The sequence below is a fragment of a genome, unplaced genomic scaffold, assembly GCF_019419815.1.
Source record: "Pyrus x bretschneideri cultivar Hongxiangsu unplaced genomic scaffold, Pyrus_bretschneideri_v1 Contig1, whole genome shotgun sequence".
In the NCBI taxonomy this organism is placed as follows: domain Eukaryota; kingdom Viridiplantae; phylum Streptophyta; class Magnoliopsida; order Rosales; family Rosaceae; genus Pyrus; species Pyrus x bretschneideri.
In genome coordinates, this window is record NW_025999390.1 from 11,657,050 (window position 1) to 11,672,559 (window position 15,510).

The window sequence follows — 15,510 nt, forward strand, 5'->3', positions numbered from 1 at the left end:
TCATAAATTTACACGCAGTAAGTGAGTAGTTTTTCGATGTATTCAGAACACAGTCACATAACGTTATTATTCTATTCAAATTATAACACGTGAAATAACGCACCATATAACTTGTGTTACGTGTATAAGATGATAAACTACTAGTGTTATGGTTAAGTGTATACAAATCAAATTTGATAATTTATATTAATCACTTGTGGAACTAAATATTGGTATTGGACCAAAAGAGAAACAAAAGGGGCATAGGGGTTCCGCAGATAGAGTAGCGCATTCAGTACGGGTTCCTCACATAAACGGCACCGTTTTCCTCATAAACTGGAATAAAAGAAAATCCGCTTTCACCAGCAGAAGGTACAGAACTGGAAAATATTACAGAGAGACTGATCTTTCTTCTTCTTCGTCTTCTGAAAATAGGGTTTAGGGTTTTCGTTTACGGAAAATCCCCAATTCAGTGACTTCAAAACAGCGTCGTTTCATCACCACATTCACGCCAATGGGGACCGAACTGATGGTCACAACGGACAGAGTCCAGAAGTTCTTTGGCGACCTAGACGAGCAGAAGGCGATACTCTCCACCTCCACCAAGCTTTTCACAACCCTCTCCGACCACTTCGATTCCCTCCAGAAATCCATCTCCGACAAATCCCATTCCCTCGAATCCAAAATCCAATCCCTCGAATCCCGTACCCGCGAAAACTCACACTCTCTCGACCACCGGGAGGCTTCCATCACGGAGTGCGGGTCCTCCGCCGCCGCTAGAATCGAGGAGCAGAAAGCCGCGGCCTTGGCAGAGGTGGAGAAGAAAGCATCCGGGGAGTTGGATTTGCCGGAGACCCTGAAATCGTTTTGCAGGAAAATGGACTCGCAGGGGTTGGTGAAGTTCATCGTTTCGAAGCGGAAGGAGTCTATATCGCTCAGGGCGGAGATTGTTCAGGCAATTGAGGAGGCGGTTGACCCGCCAAGATTGGTGCTTGATGCATTGGAAGAGTTTTTGGATTCTAAAGCCAAGAAATTGGGGGTTACCGATAAGCGGTGGGCGTGCGGGCTGTTAGTTCAAGCTCTGTTTCCGGAGGGTAAAGCCGGCCCAAAAGGGCCGGAGTTTTCCAGGAGCATGGTGGAGAGAGCGGCGGGGATTGTAGATACGTGGAAGGCGCATATGGGTGGAGATTCAAACGGTGGTGGCTGGACGTTGGGGGCTGCGGAGGCGGTGATGTTTGTGCAAATGCTCGTTGGGTTTCGATTGAAAGAGAAGTTCGGTGAGGAGTTCTTTCGGAAGTTGGTAATGGAGCACGCAGCGAGGAGGGATATGGCAAAGCTTGCAGGGGCTTTAGAATTCGGAGAAAAAATGGGAGGTATGGTTTTGTTTAATCAAACTCAAATGGTTTTACAAACCATGTTCTTTATGGTAACTTGTTGTTATTGAACTTTCAATTGCTCACGAATATATACATATATAATAGGGATAGAACCCTGGTACATACATTGTGACAGTTCCAAAGAAACTTATGCTACCACTTGTTGAGAAACTTGTATTTCGAATGGTCTTTCTGCTTGCATAACGAGGCATAACCAATCGAACCAGATCCCATAAGTGATTTAGTGGGCATGTGCTTCGGGTTTTAAAAATTTTCTGAGCCTAGCAAAGCCAAAATCAAGTTAATGTAGACACTTATTAAGCCAGTAGGACTGATTTCAGTCTCACTGTTGCTTTGTCACAAAATGAAGTCTGAATTTGCATTGTAATTTAGAAAATCAGCACTTCTTTTGGCTAATGTATTGTGTATTTGTTATCAATGGTATTTAGGTTCTTAACCTTTTTGAAGTAATTTAATATCAGGGTATCCTTAGCATGTGTTAAAGCGAAAAACTTTTATCACTTGTACGTTATTTTGTTTAGAATTTGAGCTGCAGCTGGGATAGTTAACATACTAAATTTTTATGCAGAGTTTACATCTTTCAGAAATTGCTGCACAGTATAAGATACTTGATGTGTATTAGGTGTTAAGTTTCACGACTGTAATTTGGTAGCCTTCATACATTTGCTTAAAGTTAAATACTAGAAATATGTTTGTGTTTCCATTTGAGCATGAAAATGTTAATTCCAATGTACATCTGTCAGTTGCCCATTTTCTGAAACGAATGTGATTGTAGCTTGATTAAGTGTTTGCTACACTCATTTGTGTATTTTGAGAGGATCCTTCTTTCATCGTCTTTTCTCTCTTTGGTGCAGCATCAATATTTGATTTCCTAGATTCTCATCTTGGCAGTATTCCCTTCTTGTGTATATTTGATGAAAAAATTTCTGATTTTTACAGATGTCATTGATGAGTTTGTGAAGAATGGCAAGGAGATAGAGGCTGTATATTTTGCTTCTGAGTCTGGTTTGACTGAGAGTTTTCCTCCTGTTTCTCTGCTCAAATCATATCTCAGAAACTCCAGAAAGAATGCTACGACCATATTGAAGAACGGCAATAATAGTGTGGCTGCAACTGTATGTGTAACTTTCCTTTTGTCTTTAGTTTCCCAATGTAGTTTTGTTTTTCACTCTGTAATCTTCACACTTGAGGGAGCTTTATTAATCGAAGTCCATCTTACAGGAGGAGTCGAGCACAGTGGAGTTGAATTCCATCAAAGCAATCATCAAATGTGTAGAAGACCACAAGCTTGAATCAGAGTTTTCTCTTGAGAGCTTAAGAAAGCGGGCTACTCATCTGGAGAAAGTCAAGACAGAAAAGAAGAAGAGCTCAGCATCTTCCAGCAAGCCCCATAATAATAAGCGAGCCTACGGTGGGGTTGGGGGTGGCAGCCGAGGGGTTGGACAGTCTTCATTCCGCCCTGCCAAAGCAGCCAAGTTTTCCAATTCATACCCCTCCTTTACTAGGAGGAACCCAAATCCTCTTCCACAACATAGCCCCGCAACAAGATATTCTGGTCCTTACAGTTACCCGAGCCAAAGTGTATTCGATGTTCCAACAGCACCATCGTATGGATCCTCATATGGTGCACCCCCTGCTCAAAGCCCCGCTGCTCTTCCTCAACACTACTCCCTCCCTGGGGACAGCATGGGGGCTGCCGGGTTTGGAAGCAGTGGTGCTTATGGTGGCGGCCAGACCAACTACGTCCCATATAATTACTCGAATGTTGCTCCACCGGCATACCAGCCTCCCTCGTATCCGCAATAGCAAGAAGCAAAACATAGGTCAGATGATAGTTGTGTGTAATCTTGAGACAAATCCCTCCTAACCGTACAATGCTCCTCTTGCATCTGTTAGTCTAGACTTTAGAGAGTTGGATTGTTTTGTGTACTTTGCCTCTCTCAACTATTCCAAATCAAAGGTTAAACAAAATACAATGAACCATACATAACCGACCGTTCCTCATCAGTCACTGTTACTCCAATACAATGTGCTACAATGCTTTCATTTATGTGCCATAATTTTCCATTTCTTTTCCAAATTAGTGATTTATGTACCACAATATTTGATCAATTCCCATCTTGGACAAAAAGAAATAAAATAAAATCATCCTTGTTGTTAGTAAGGAAGGATATGCTCCATGAATCCCTCCATGGCAAATTTTCCATTGGTGTTTTGTCGACTGCCTTTCTTGGCATCTACTTAGTTTGTCTCTTCCCTTTAGACTAGTAGCGGAGTAGAGGTGGTTGTCAAATTAAATTAAAATAAACTACTATGTTTTCTTTGTTTGATCTTTCATGTTACAACTTTTCATGGTGGGTTGTTGTTTTGTGATTCAAGTCTTGTAACATGAGTTCAGTCAACAACGAATTTGAATGATAAAATCAATGGAAAAGATCAAGGACGCCGGCTATGGTAAGGCACGAAGGCTGACTTTTGGATAGTAGCAATGACTCGTATTTAGATTGACTCATTTATTTCGTGTTACTAACAAATTAATCTACACATAAAATGAAATAAAAATAATAAGGATTGAGTATTCAAAACTCTTCAACCTTTTTTGTGTCATTTTTTTTTAAACGATATTATCTACATTAACGGAGAGGTGGTGGGCTTAGCCTCACAATGAGCTAGCAATAATGCGGTTCAAATTCGCTATTGGCAAGAACCGAACCTAAGACATCTCACTCAAAGTGAAGAGGAATACCAATAGATTGTTGTACTAAGTGGTTGGTCTCAACGTTTTTAAACATTCCAACATGTACCCAACCTATTGAAAATGTTTCATCTGTTAACAAGTATCTAACAAGTACCCTAGTTAAAAATCTGTTAAATTAATTAGGGCTTACTTTTCTCCAAAATGAATATAAGGTCATGGAACATAGGCTCCACCAATGGTCACCACTACCCCCATCAGACCATCATCTCCAACCACACGCAAAACCACCAACTTTACCTTACAACTCAAGCCGCCAACATCAAGAAAAAGATCATGAAGGTTGCTCAAATTGTAATGAACTACCATGATACGACCACCACGTACTATTCATAAAAAAATATCAATTGTATTTCAATCGTGTACGATTTATATCCCGTATTTATGTCGCGTTTGGTTCGTTCCATTGTGCAGTGTCACATGTTGTCAAACTCATAAGTTAGGCAGAAAAAGGAAAGCATTGTGTTCCCCTCTTTTGTCCGTTATCTTAATTTAGAAATTTAAAATGCAGACATTCCATTTCCCTCTAATATGCGCCTATTTTAGCAGCACTAATTCAACCACCAGGTACTACTAGCCGCTTTTTATATGCTAAAAAATCAAACGATGCGGTTGAGGTTTCCATTGGTTTTGGGTTTGTTACGGAAACTGGATCGTACGATTTTTTTGGCTTAAAGTTCAACAGTGACAAAACGTCCAGGCATTAAAGTTGAACATTGACGTGTGCAATGACTAAAGAACGGCGGACGGGAATGTTAGTTATGTACTCTACAAGGCAAAGACGTACTCGAGTACGAGTTAGTGCATGTCTACTGAGAAAATAACATGATGCCAGATAGTGGTGAAGTCAGAATTTGTTGAGGGGAGAGACGAAATTCAGAAGAGTGCAAGATTCAATCAATGTGATTGTTTTCATATGGAGAGTGTAAAGTTTTGGGTCAATATTCATAGCATAAAATAGTATCTCCACTAAAGCGATTTTAAGCGGTAATATTAAAGCCAATATAAGAAGCTTAACTTGTCTAGGATTATATTATAAAAAACGTTAGGCACTAGTCAGATAGCGGACTAAAGCCTAATAGCTAGGCGCCTATGAGAGATCTAGGCAAAAGTCTAGATGGATTTGAATGAATTTCTTTTATTGTAAAATAAGCATTAAATAATATTTACATTATTTTAAAAAAAGTAATATAATGTTTATAGATAATGTGAGAGGTTAAGATAAATATAGTGGGGTCTTAAACGAGGGGGGGGGGAAAGGACAATATTTCAGTACCAATTTTACTCATTATACTTTGTGGCCTAATAAAATTACGACAACTATCATTTTTAACTCTAACCAAACAGCAATAGATCTACTATTCTAGCAACCAAACGCTTTAGATATCACCCACAATACCTTTTCTCTGTCACCCCTAACTACACCCCACCCAATTCCTTCCTTCTCCGGCGACCCTAATGCCAATAACCTCCACCATCGTCGCTGGAAGCAGAGGCATCCAACTCTTGTCGTCAAAGCAAGCCACCACCGACGATCTCTTTATTCTGCTGCTCAACTTGTCCATGGTCAATAATTTGGGATTTTTTTTAATTTTATAGTTTTAATCATTCTTATCCTATGCCAATTGATGTTATTGCCTATCGCAAATGCATGAATCAAACTGTGTGTTTGCATAAGATATGAAATATGATGAGCATCAAATTTATGGTGGAGATGAATCGGTGCAGTGAGTTTTCTGTTGCCTTTAATTTTCTTCAGCTGTCGCCGTTTGGTATAGGGAATATCAAACTGATAAGCTGCCATCTCTTCGCAAGTTCCGCCGCTTTACAACTTCTTATTTTTCAGATTTTGTTCTCCAAAATCTTTAAAAATAAAAATAAAATAAAAATAAAAAACCCAGCTTTGCTACAGAAACCAAATCACCAAAGCAGGAATTCTCATTTTCGCCGATAGCGGAGGGGCTGAACCAACGCTCCTAGTCGTGTTTTCCGACGATGGGCGGGGCGGCTGCCACTCCTTACCCTCACTAAGCTTCGCCATTGATGACAATTATCATAGTTAATTGAAGCATACATAATTGCCGCCCTGGGGTAGGCAATGAACTATTTTTTTAACAAACAATTTTATCTACACTGGGGAGAGAGGGTTGGCTTAGCCTCACAATGGGCTAGCAATAATGTAGTTCAAATTCGCATTTGGCGAGAATCGAACCTAAGTTATATCATTTATAAGTGAAGAGAAATATCACTAGAACGTAATACTAAGTGGCAATAAACTTTTTTTTAATATCCTTTCAAACCAAAATTGCCCTCTTAGTCATTTAATTTTTCACAAAGGTTTTACATTTCATACGTTAGAAGTCTTAACCATTCATTTTCGACGTAGAAAACACTCTAGACAAATTTCTTTCGTGCATGACAAGTTGAATGACAAATACTTTCTATATTACTTGTCACTTAATTTGCAATGTAATTCGTCAATTGCCATCAATCTCGAATGGATTCTCGTTGGATTCTCTTTGTAAAGATTTTGGGAATCCATAAATTATATTCGTTCATCGTACATCATGCGGTAAAACATCATTTTAAATATTTTTATTTAAAATTAAATACAAACAATACTTAATAAAACTAACCGTATAATGTATGATGAATGAACACGATTTACGAATTATTAGAATCCTTACCAAAAAAATCTAAAGAGGCTTCTGTTGGATTAATCTCCGCTTTCACATCCCTCTATTTCTTTCTTTTCTTTAATAAATAAATTGTACCATAAGGACTTTTACTTGTCAAAAGTTACATCTTCTTGTTGACTCACTTTTGCAATAAAAAAAAAATTTGATATTAGCATTCTAAAAATCTCATTCTACACTTCAAATTTTCAATATTATGAAAGAAAAAAAATACTTATGAGGAGTATAAAATAAAATTTTTAGAGTGCTAATAACATTTTTCTAAAAAAGTTAGACAAAATATTTGACATTTCCCACATTTTACATCTTACCCATTCGTATTGCTCATTCATTCCCTTTTACACGCCATGGTCTTTGTTTGACAAGAAAAGTTTAAGTGGGATTCGTTATCATATCGCATGTTGATGTTGACCAAAAAATTAAAATAACATGTTCATCGACCGATGCCGGCCCGTCAAGGTAACGTACTTCAACATGTTACAAAATCCTTGAGTTGGCTTAAAATATTATAACCCTACATCCTAAGTCTGAGTCTCACTTCTCTAAAATTATTGTATTAAAAAAAAAAAAAAAAAAGATGTTTTGATTAGACGGTGTACCAAATTACAATTGTTCTCAACAAGTTTTTATCTCATGAAAATATTGCATTATCGTTTCGTTATCAATGCAAGTGGATTAGTCAAACTATTCATGAACATCGGTTTCTTAGCTAAAAACTTTTGCATATCAATTAATTAACAAATTCAGATTAATCATCTTAAACATTACCAATACTCTTTGAAATACAAAATTACAATTAAAAAACACTAATCATATTTCACAAAACTCCAAATTACCAATTCAAAATAATCATTAATTCATAATCACCAATTCACCATCCAAAATTTGAAAACTAATGACATGCATGCCGATGCTGCTCGTTACAGCCCCACGCCCCTCTGCCTTGTCCAAATTTTTCCTTCTTTTTTATTTTTTTATTTTTATTTTTTATTTTTTATTTTTGGTCAAATGCCTTGTCCAATTGTTGGCTGAGGAAAATCCAGTCTGATAAAGAAATTTTTCGACACCTTTGCCATTGAATAGGTCTACCCAAGAACAATCCCATTAAAATTTGGCCTTTTTTTTTATGCTTATGGAACTCAAACTCAATTTAACTTTCTCCTCTAAAATATATAATTCATCACTTTGCACTTTGAAATTCAATTTTCGCTCCATTTTATCAAGACTCTGTCAATTTCGTGGAAAATGGATGGAATGTGCTGACGTGGCAGGGTAATTTCGAAAGGGGTTTTTTAACTTTAATCATTCAAGAAGATTGAAATTTAAAATAAACCTTGTGTTAGATTACATATTGATTATAATCCCTTGATGTGCCCTTAATTCAAAATAATTAACGTGCATTTTAATTATGTCTCCCATTAAATATTTAAATTTATTAACATACAAATTGTAATTTATTTTTTGACCAAAAGAGAGTTTTTTAATTTATTAATTTTATTTAACATTCTTCAAACTTGAAAGACTCAATTAATGTACCTATATGTTAGTACTGAAATATATGTACCGAAATGTATTATATTGAACTAATGTATTTAAATGTTAGTACCGTAATGTATGTACCGACATATATGCACCGAAATGTATTATATTAAATTAATATACCTAAATGTGTGTACCGAAATGTATGCACCAAAATTGAGTACCGAAATGTTTTATATTGAATTAATGTACCTAAATGTTTGTATCGAAATATGTGTAACTAAATGAATCAACCGAGATGTATTATAATGAATTTAATGTACATAAATGAAGAAGACAAAATACATCGAAATATATTGTACAACAAAAATTAGTTTATTTAAATGTTTACAACAAAATATATTACGATAAATGAAAATTATAATGAAATAAAATTAATACATTAAAATTTAGGAAGAAAAAAAGAAATAATTAAAAAAATCAAAATATAATTAATAAATAAGGTTATTAATGTATAACTAAAATTAGATTTTGATATTTCTCATAATTTTAATCTAAAAACCATTTTTATCAAGGATTAAAATGAATTTTTTTAATTTCAAAATTTCTTTGCGTCATCCTTCCGTCTCTCTTTCACAGAATTGACAAAATCTCGATAAAGTATTACGAAAATCGAATTTCAGAATGCAAAATGACAGTTTATTTTTCAGGGCATAAAAAAAAAGTCCAAAAATTTACTGTGTAATTTGATGAAAAGCCCACGTGCCATATCATGGACCTTCAACTCGGGGATTACTTACTCCGTGTTGGAAGTTGAAAATCCGAAAAGCGGACCCCACCCCATAAATGAAATTTAACTCATCCGCCCACTTCTATTTAATTGCGGACATATGCCCTCCCATTCACGAACAAACGCATCAGAGTTTTTTCTCTTTCCAGTTTCCACACAAACAAACAGAGCAAAACGCTGAGCGAGAGGAACAAAGGAAACGGCAGCCATGGGGAGTGATTTCAACGGCACCTCTGCTTCCGACTCCTTCGTCAAGACTCCCACAATAAAGTTCACCCAGCTGTTCATCAATGGCGAATTCCTCGATTCAGTTTCAGGTTTTTCCCCATTCCCCACTTCTTCTCAGATGCTACGAGCTGTTGAAAACCGTTTGTTTACTGCCCATTTTCACTATGCCTGCGTACTGTTTCTGTTGTTGCCTCGACCGAACTTGCAACCTCTCAAAATTCAAGAACCCGTCTTTTTTTAAGCTTGTAAATGACATGTATGTGAACACACACACGCACGCACGCACGCACGCACGCACGCACGCACGCCCGCACACACACTACACATATATATATATATATGTACGTATGTATGTATATCAAGTGACTTACTGACATGTTTGCATTTTATTGTGTGAACCCCAATAAAACTTGGAAAGGTAAAACATTTGAGACGATAGATCCAAGAACAGGGGACGTGATAACCAGAGTTGCAGAAGGAGACAAGGAAGATGTTGACTTGGCAGTCAAGGCGGCGCGTGCTGCCTTCGACCATGGCCCTTGGCCTCGCTTGCCTGGCGCTGTAAGTCTTCCAACACTATACTCTAGCTCTAGCACTTTCCACTTCTTAGCTACCCTCGTTTTCAAACACCGCTCGGTTATTTTTTTTTACGTGCAAATCACATTTTTGATACGTATTAAATATAATTCATCCGTACATATGTAATTTGAGAGCTAAAAAGAATTGTTGCTTGCGCTTAAGAAGCCGAGTATTTTGCTTTATTTTTTCTTCTAGTTAATTTGCTAGTTGGAAGTCCTTGTCAATCAATTCTTCATTTGATTCTTTAATTACTAAACATCACAGTCTTATATCTAATAGATTAATTGCTCTTATGTTTTCAAAAAATTTGTACAGTATTGGCCTCAATGATACTATTTTTAGAGAATTATTTATTTGAAGCAAATTATTGAGGCTGCACTTCTTCTTGTTATTAATTGCTCCGGGTCAGAAGAGCCTGTCCAATTTGTCTCTAATAATTTTTGGAGGCGGTTGGTACGCATCAAATTGTTCAATAAAAGTCTTTTAATGAGTATGATTTAAATTCATTTATTAAAAAATTCATAGGAATAGGATGGATTTTGAATTAGGTTCTCCCATCGCTATATATGTGACGCTTTATTGTAGTAGCGATAGACAACATATTTATGCACTATAGTGCTATTTCAATTTTTATCGATTCTATTTCTCCTAAAAATCAGCCGATGCTATCGCTTTATTAAAAAAATATTATACAAAACACATGGGCTGTATAGAAGTTTACTTTAAAATATATACCCCTTTTCTTGTTGTACTATATTTTTTACTAATTTCATTGTTGTCTGATGTGATGACTTATCTCCCATTTAGGGTGTTTTCTGAACATGATCACAAATGGTTGTCGTGATTATATTTTTATTATTTATTATTTGTTTGCATTAAGATAGCCCTCGTAGCGTTAGCTTTAGAGACAAGTTAGACCTTTCGTTCTACTATGTAACATATTGGATAACATATCTTTATATAGTCAAAAGGATGGCGGCCATGGAAAATATTTTTGTTTTCTTCTAAATAATAAAGTAAATTTGTAGTCTAAAAGATCTTCATAGAATACGTGCCACTAGACTAATAACGGTGCCACTAGGCTAATAACGGTGGTTTTTAATTTTCTAATTCTTATAATTAAAAAAATAATTGTCATAGTTATCTTCGGTGTATTATTTGATAAGATAATTTCGTCAACTAAAATATAACTACTTTTTTAAGGTCAAACTCAAGTACCACTACACGAAAACTTAAATTATGAATGACAACAACTAATTAATCACAAAATTCAATCCAAAATCCAGATATGAAAAGGATGGAAACCGTAGAAAGGGTCAGTTCCCAACTGAGCCAGTATTATAGCTCGTTGACATTTTAGTATTAATTCAAGTTAGTTGCCATAATAATTCAGCAATAAAGAATAAATTTTCTGTGCATGACTTAGCTTGATATTTTATTTTGAATAATTGATCAGTGTGGAATTAACCCTGAAATCTGTATAGATCAATGTGTTACGAAAGATCTAATTTGTTTACTGCCTTGAATGTAATTATGTTCAGGAGAGGGGAAGGATAATGATGAAGTTTGCAGACTTAATTGACAAACATGTAGAAGAACTAGCTATCTTGGATACTGTTGATGCCGGGAAGTTGTTCAGCATGGGCAAGACCATTGACATACCGCAGGTAGCAGAAATGGTACGTTATTATGCAGGTGCAGCTGACAAAATCCATGGAGAGGTGCTCAAAATGTCGCGCGAACTTCATGGTTATACGTTGCTTGAACCCATTGGTGTCGTGGGGCTCATTGTTCCCTGGAATTTCCCGAGCACCCTGCTTTTTGGAAAGGTCAGCCCTGCCTTAGCTGCTGGATGCACCATGGTCATCAAACCTGCTGAGCAAACACCTCTATCTGCATTATACTATGCTCATCTGGCTAAGTTGGTAAGCTCGGTCATGCTCTGTGTTTGTTCGTGTTTATTGCCAATATGGCTCGCCGTTGCTGACTTTCTCTTGTAAATTCTTATGAAGGCTGGTGTTCCTGATGGAGTGCTTAATGTCATAACCGGATTTGGAAAGACAGCTGGTGCTGCCATCAGCTATCATATGGACATTGACAAAGTAAACTCTCGTTTTTTTTGTTCAAATGTTGTATCCTTTGTGAACAATTTTTATGAAATTTGAGGACAATACTTGAATTCCTTGCTGCGATTTGTAATGTTGACACTTGTTCTTGATGTCTCAGGTCAGTTTTACTGGTTCCACTGAGGTAGGGCGTGAAGTAATGCAGGCTGCAGCAAAGAGCAATCTGAAGCCAGTTTCACTTGAACTAGGAGGCAAATCACCCCTTGTGATTTTTGATGACGCTGATATAAATACGGCAACTGATCTTGCTCTCTTGGGAATCCTTTTCAACAAGGTGAAGTTCGTAATTTCCATTCAATTTGGTTTTAACTAGCATCTCCTTGTTTAATGTTTATGACTTGGCTAGATTTATGTAGCAGCACTAACCGCGTGTTAGTCATTCACATTTTCAGGGAGAAATTTGCGTGGCTAGTTCTCGTGTTTATGTTCAAGAAGGGATTTATGATGAATTTGTGAAGAAGTTACAAGAGAAGGCGAAAGATTGGGTAGTCGGGGATCCTTTTGATCCTAATGTCCGTCAAGGACCACAGGTAACTGACTCTACCGCCAATGAAGTTTTATGATTCATCTATGGCCTACAAATTCGCATCCATGATGTTCACTGAAAATTGCAGGTTGATAAGAAGCAGTTCGAAAAAATCCTATCCTACATTGAGCATGGGAAGAAGGAAGGAGCCACATTGTTAACAGGGGGCAAGCCTGTGGGCAACAAGGGATATTACATTGAGCCTACAATATTTACTGATGTCAAGGTACATTTACAAATTCCAACTTTAGCAATGCAAATGGAACATCAAATCCATACAATTATTTTTCGTGTTCTTTTTCCTCATATCATTCTCGTCTCAATGATCTTATGACGATTTTCTCAGGATGACATGCTCATAGCCCAGGATGAAATATTTGGACCAGTAATGGCGCTGATGAAGTTCAAGTAAGTACCACAAGTCTGATTTCTCTTGTTCGATTTGCCTTCAACATGTACATTGTCTTAAACTCACAGCGTGTGAAAATGTTGCAGGACAATCGAGGAGGCAATACAGAGAGCCAACAACACCAAATACGGGCTAGCAGCAGGGATCATAACCAAGGACTTGAATGTGGCCAACACTGTCTCAAGGTCGATCCGCGCAGGCATTATTTGGATCAACTGCTACTTTGCTTTCGATCGAGACTGCCCTTATGGAGGGTATAAGATGAGCGGGTTCGGAAGAGACTTTGGTATGCAGGGGCTGCACGAGTATCTCCATACCAAATCTGTTGTCACTCCCCTTTTTAACTCTCCCTGGCTCTAAATTATGATATAATCTTAAGGCTGGCAAATTGTGACCTTGTATTTGTGCAACAATAATAAAACACCTATATATATATACATATATATATATGTATATATGCGTATATGTTATGTTGTATATCTGTTTCCTTTTGTTGTGGGAGATTTTATATTTTATTTACTGATGGAAAATACAGAAGTTTGAGTTTGAAATATAGTAGCAGAGGCTACAAATTATGAATTTCGTATGGGTAGTATCACCGCCCTACTCGATGGGCAATAGGTTGCTTATTTGCCAAGAGGTACATATTGGATATATTCCGGTTGCATCTGATTTTGATCCGAAAGTTTTTTATCTTGACACACCCAAATAAAATTCAGCCAGTTTATGAGATTATCGATTAAGAAAGAATGACTCCTTACTAGGTTGATTGTTAGTCAAAAAGTACAAAGTTACATCGGAAATTTTGATTTTATCTAAAACTTTTGTTGAAGAGATGAAATATAATAAAGATATATCTTTTTTATATATATTAAACCAATCATCAAAAGAATAAATAGGTCAATAACCAATTTTGATCTGAAATCAAGTTCGAAATTTGAAAATTTGTGATTGTCGATTAGGATAAAATGACTCTTATCAACAAAGGCTTAGCCCCATCACAATTCACACGCATACCCGAACAATGGTAAAAGCCTCGCGTCCCCGCAATAAGTACACACAAAAGGCCACACAACCCAAATAATTCACGTCAAATTGCCAATTGGTAACACAAATTCATGATTCCATGAGAACACTTGTAAAATTAGGGAAATTTAGTACTTGTTTGGTATTGATGTGCTTTTATAAAAAATGAGCATAAAAAAAAGCTGAGCTCAAAAAAGTTTTTGGTAACCACTTAAAAAAAAAAGCTCATTTTCACAGTTTTGGGTAAAAAAAGCTGAAAATGTGAAACGGCAAAAATGAGCTTATTCTCACAACACAGCACAAACAGTTTTTTTTTAAAGCACAACAATACCAACCCAATCAAAATTGTTGATTATATCAAACCGTAACAACAAAAACCGTATTATTAAGCCAACGAAAACATGCCAGTATTACGATTTACTGGTATTCATCTTCGCTTGAAAGTAAAAAATCTTAAGTTCAAATCTCGTAAATGACGTATTCGATACCAAATTAAAAGTATTCATCTTCGCTTGAAAGTAAAAGAATCTTAAGTTTGAATCTCGTGAATAACGAATTCGATATCAAATTAAGCTGCTTATTATGTGGCTTAACCAACCTCTTCCTCTCCTTAGTGTAAAAATATTGATGTATTCAGAAAAAACGCAACGAAAACATCAGATTCCATTAATTTCATGAAGTCCATTGGCGAGTTTAGCCTAGTACATATCTTTGCCTCTTTGTACATCCTTACAGTTTTGAGCACACAACAAAAACAGAACCACACACGCACCCACACAACTGACAACACCACCACTCCGTTCACGACACAGAACAACCCTAATACGCCGTCGTTTTAACCTTCAACACAGGACACTTTCTATTTCCCAACTTTGCCCCTCAGCTTCTTTTCCAGAACCCTCTCCATCTTCGCCAGCACCGCCTGGTTCGGCACCGCCTTCCCGTTCTCGTACTCCTGCACCACCTGAGGCCGCTCGTTGATCCGCTTCGCAAGTTCCGCCTGGCTCATCTTCTTCTCCAGCCGCGCCTTCTGTATCGCCAGCCGCACCTCCGTCGAGACGCGGTCCAGCGCCGCGGGCTCGGCCGCCTCCTCGAGCTTCTTCACGCTGACAACCGGTGCCGTCTTCTTGTTTGATCCCGCGTCGAACTTCTTGATGGTCTGGACCGGCGCGCCCGACCGGATCGCCTGGTTCACCGCCTTCGGGTCGCGGAGGGCACTGGACTTGGGCTTCTTCTGGAGGACCACCGGCTCCCAGTCCTGGACGATAACTCCTGGGTTTCGGCTCAGCATCGTCGGAGATTTGTCGGATATCTAGAGAGAGAGAAAGGTTATGGATTTTGGTGGAGAAGATGATGAGGACGGTGAAGATTGGTGCGCAAGTTATAGCGGGGTAAAACTCTGGAACGTTCTCAAAGGTTCTGTTTAGATATTTTATCATGGAAAATGAAAATTCGTGGGCGGTTAATGTGGAACCGGTTTTTCTTATCCGGTTGTCCCTCGCCGCGTAATGCTGGTTTGC

The 15,510-nt window shown here is 37.5% G+C and overlaps 3 protein-coding genes across 3 annotated transcripts; 2 read left to right on the top strand and 1 right to left on the bottom strand.

Moving 5' to 3' along the window:
• The first annotated feature begins 293 nt into the window (after nt 1-293).
• Nucleotides 294-3,426, top strand: LOC103938844 (FRIGIDA-like protein 4a). The gene is made up of 3 exons (XM_009348888.3): nt 294-1,352; nt 2,316-2,491; nt 2,598-3,426. Exons 1-3 carry the CDS (start codon nt 494-496, stop codon nt 3,180-3,182), a joined length of 1,620 nt encoding a protein of 539 aa, XP_009347163.2. The 5' UTR covers nt 294-493; the 3' UTR covers nt 3,183-3,426.
• A 5,797-nt stretch (nt 3,427-9,223) lies between these two features.
• LOC103938843 (aldehyde dehydrogenase family 2 member C4) lies at nt 9,224-13,543 on the top strand. The gene is made up of 9 exons (XM_009348887.3): nt 9,224-9,413; nt 9,743-9,885; nt 11,445-11,828; nt 11,916-12,005; nt 12,130-12,303; nt 12,422-12,559; nt 12,644-12,781; nt 12,902-12,963; nt 13,051-13,543. The coding sequence occupies exons 1-9, from the start codon at nt 9,305-9,307 to the stop codon at nt 13,322-13,324; spliced, it is 1,512 nt and encodes a 503-aa protein (XP_009347162.2). The 5' UTR covers nt 9,224-9,304; the 3' UTR covers nt 13,325-13,543.
• A 1,093-nt stretch (nt 13,544-14,636) lies between these two features.
• Nucleotides 14,637-15,466, bottom strand: LOC103938842 (multiprotein-bridging factor 1c-like). Its single transcript, XM_048567715.1, has one exon. The coding sequence runs from the start codon at nt 15,279-15,281 to the stop codon at nt 14,850-14,852; it is 432 nt and encodes a 143-aa protein (XP_048423672.1). The 5' UTR covers nt 15,282-15,466; the 3' UTR covers nt 14,637-14,849.
• Nucleotides 15,467-15,510: the final 44 nt, after the last annotated feature.